This window comes from Penaeus monodon, chromosome 33 (genome assembly GCF_015228065.2).
Source record: "Penaeus monodon isolate SGIC_2016 chromosome 33, NSTDA_Pmon_1, whole genome shotgun sequence".
NCBI classification, from domain to species: Eukaryota; Metazoa; Arthropoda; class Malacostraca; order Decapoda; family Penaeidae; genus Penaeus; species Penaeus monodon.
Genome location: NC_051418.1, coordinates 34294378 through 34296626, shown reverse-complemented (window position 1 = coordinate 34296626; position 2249 = coordinate 34294378). Strand labels below are relative to the sequence as shown.

General features: G+C 48.7%; 1 protein-coding gene across 1 annotated transcript; it reads right to left on the bottom strand.

The window, feature by feature from the left end:
* Positions 1–237: 237 nt before the first annotated feature.
* Positions 238–2138, bottom strand: LOC119593932 (homeobox protein MSX-2-like). The gene is made up of 2 exons (XM_037942950.1): positions 616–2138; positions 238–493 (listed from the first exon to the last, which is right to left on the bottom strand). Exon 1 carries the CDS (start codon positions 1329–1331, stop codon positions 708–710), a length of 624 nt encoding a protein of 207 aa, XP_037798878.1. The 5' UTR covers positions 1332–2138; the 3' UTR covers positions 238–493; positions 616–707.
* Between the last annotated feature and the right edge of the window lie 111 nt (positions 2139–2249).

Sequence of the window (2249 nt, the reverse complement as noted above, 5' to 3'; positions counted from 1 at the left end):
CGTCTTATTTCATTTGTATATATTAGTGTATTTTTTCCATTTCAACTCTTAGTGTATACTTCTGCTCTATTAGATTCATTTTTTGCATATACTTAGATACTTATTTGCATGTATTTATATCGCACCTCAGGTCTTATTTCTTATGCAGATACCGCATACTATATATAATAAATGGCTTGTTTTCTGGAGTATACCATATCATATTTTTACTTCCAGGTATAAATCATAAGTAACATGTATAAAAACTCTTTTTTATTCATTCATAAAACGATCTTCTCACAAAAGCGTACATAGTCCTAAACATTATACAAGCGACAGTCAGACTGGCGGAAGACGACGAGGAGGGGAACCGTCTCGAAGAAACAGTCTACGACGAAGGAACATCTTAGAAACGGAACGGACGCGGCCATCTTAGCACACTGGGGCATCCCGGGCGACCGTCTGTGGGCAGCTGGGGAGGTCGTGGCGAGGGAGAGAGAACTCGACAGGACATCTGCAGAAGGAGAAGAAAATAATCATGAGTTGGTTGTTCTTTGAGGAGAATGGGTGTGTATATGGTGAAATATATGGTTGGTATTGTTTTGGGGATTTTGTAGAATGCAGAGTTCAACTTACCGTGTGCTCGGGGATGCTTTCACTGGGGCGAAGCGACTAAGGGCGCCGACTAGGAGGCTGAGGCTCAGGAAGCGGGGTCGAGGCTCAGGCGATCACCGGAAGAGGGGAGTCATCGGCTGCTGGAGGTGCAGGGAGGGCAGAGGGCCGCCCAGGGGGAGGAGGCCGCCGTAGGCAGGGTACACAGGGCGGGTGAGGCGCTCGATCTCGGCTTCCTTGAGGCGCTTGTCCTTGGCGCGGCGGTTCTGGAACCAGATCTTGACCTGCGTCTCCGTCAGGCTGAGCGAGGCGGAGAACTCGGCGCGCTCGGCGATGCTCAGGTACTGCTTCTCGCGGAACTTCTTCTCGAGCGCCAGCAGCTGCTCGGAGGTGAAGGGCGTGCGCGGCTTCCGGTTGGCCTTGTGGCGGCGCAGCACGGGCCCGGGCAGCTTGGGCAAGTCGCGGTGGCCCTCCGTCGGGGACACGCTGCCGAAGGAGAGGTACGGATGGGCGTGGTGGGAGACGACGGGGTGGGCGGGGGGAGCCCAGTGGTGCTGCAGGCGAGGGTAGAAGGGCACGTCGGGGCTGAGGGAACGCTCCGAGTCGTGGCTCACCCCCGAGCTGTCGCTGGAGACGCTGCAGGAGGAGTTGGGTCTGGGGGGCGTGGAGGGCTCGCTCAGGCCCAAGATGGTGTCGATCCCGAAGGACAGTCTTGGCTTACTGACGGAGGTGTTTTCCATTGCGAGGGAGTTCGAGGCACAAGCACTAGAGGAGGTAGGACTCACAGTCGTAAATGTTCTGCCTTTCGCCTCGACTTCTGGGGTATTTGTAGTCCGCGACCTCAGGTCAGGGGGCGGGGCGAAGCGAGCGTCGGCCAATCACAGCCCGCCTTTGGACCAATAGGAAAGGGAGAAGCTGCTTCCCATCCGCACAGTTGCCAACGACTCCATTCCTAACCGCACTAAACGATACGAATAACCAGTAAATTCAAACGGATAACGTAGCATAAACTCCATAATCTACAAAGAACGTAAATCCACAGAGTGTAAAACGACTGAACGAAATTAAACATTTGACTCTGAACTATAAATAACGCCAGTACCCAATCAAACGAACGTCATCAGGCAACACCCACAGTTCATATCTATTCCCAATTTACTTTGCTTTCTGTACGCAGGAATTTACGACTCAAATTACTGTACAAAGACCAAAGATATAATTAATTCACCTATACCATGCACCCAATATTTTTTTAAAAGTCAAATACATACTCTCATAAAAACCCTAATTTCGTCGTAATATTTTCAAAAAGACGACCTTATTTCATATCAAAACGGCGAAAAAACAACAACAGAATTAAGGTGAAGAAATAAAAAGATAAAAAAAAATCAAGGCACAAACAACTGGGTAATTATAATATGTCTGCCACCTAATGATCCTTGGTTGACCTGATGTGACCTTGTCTCAGAAAAGGTCAATACACACAATTCGGCTCCCTTTGGGTTTATGACCTCTGACCCCTTTTTCGGCTTTGTTATGCTTTCTGTAAAATCTCTTTGAAGGGAATATCGAAGAGTTTATTAAAGGTGTTTCTATGGAGGGAAAAAAAATAATTGGTATATAAAGTTAAAGGTGTTTCGGTAGTGGTTTGCTATGCG

What these genes read in the sequence shown, in the direction of transcription:
- LOC119593932 (XM_037942950.1), bottom strand. Translation starts at nt 1,331, where the DNA reads ATGGAAAACACCTCCGTCAGTAAGCCAAGACTGTCCTTCGGGATCGAC.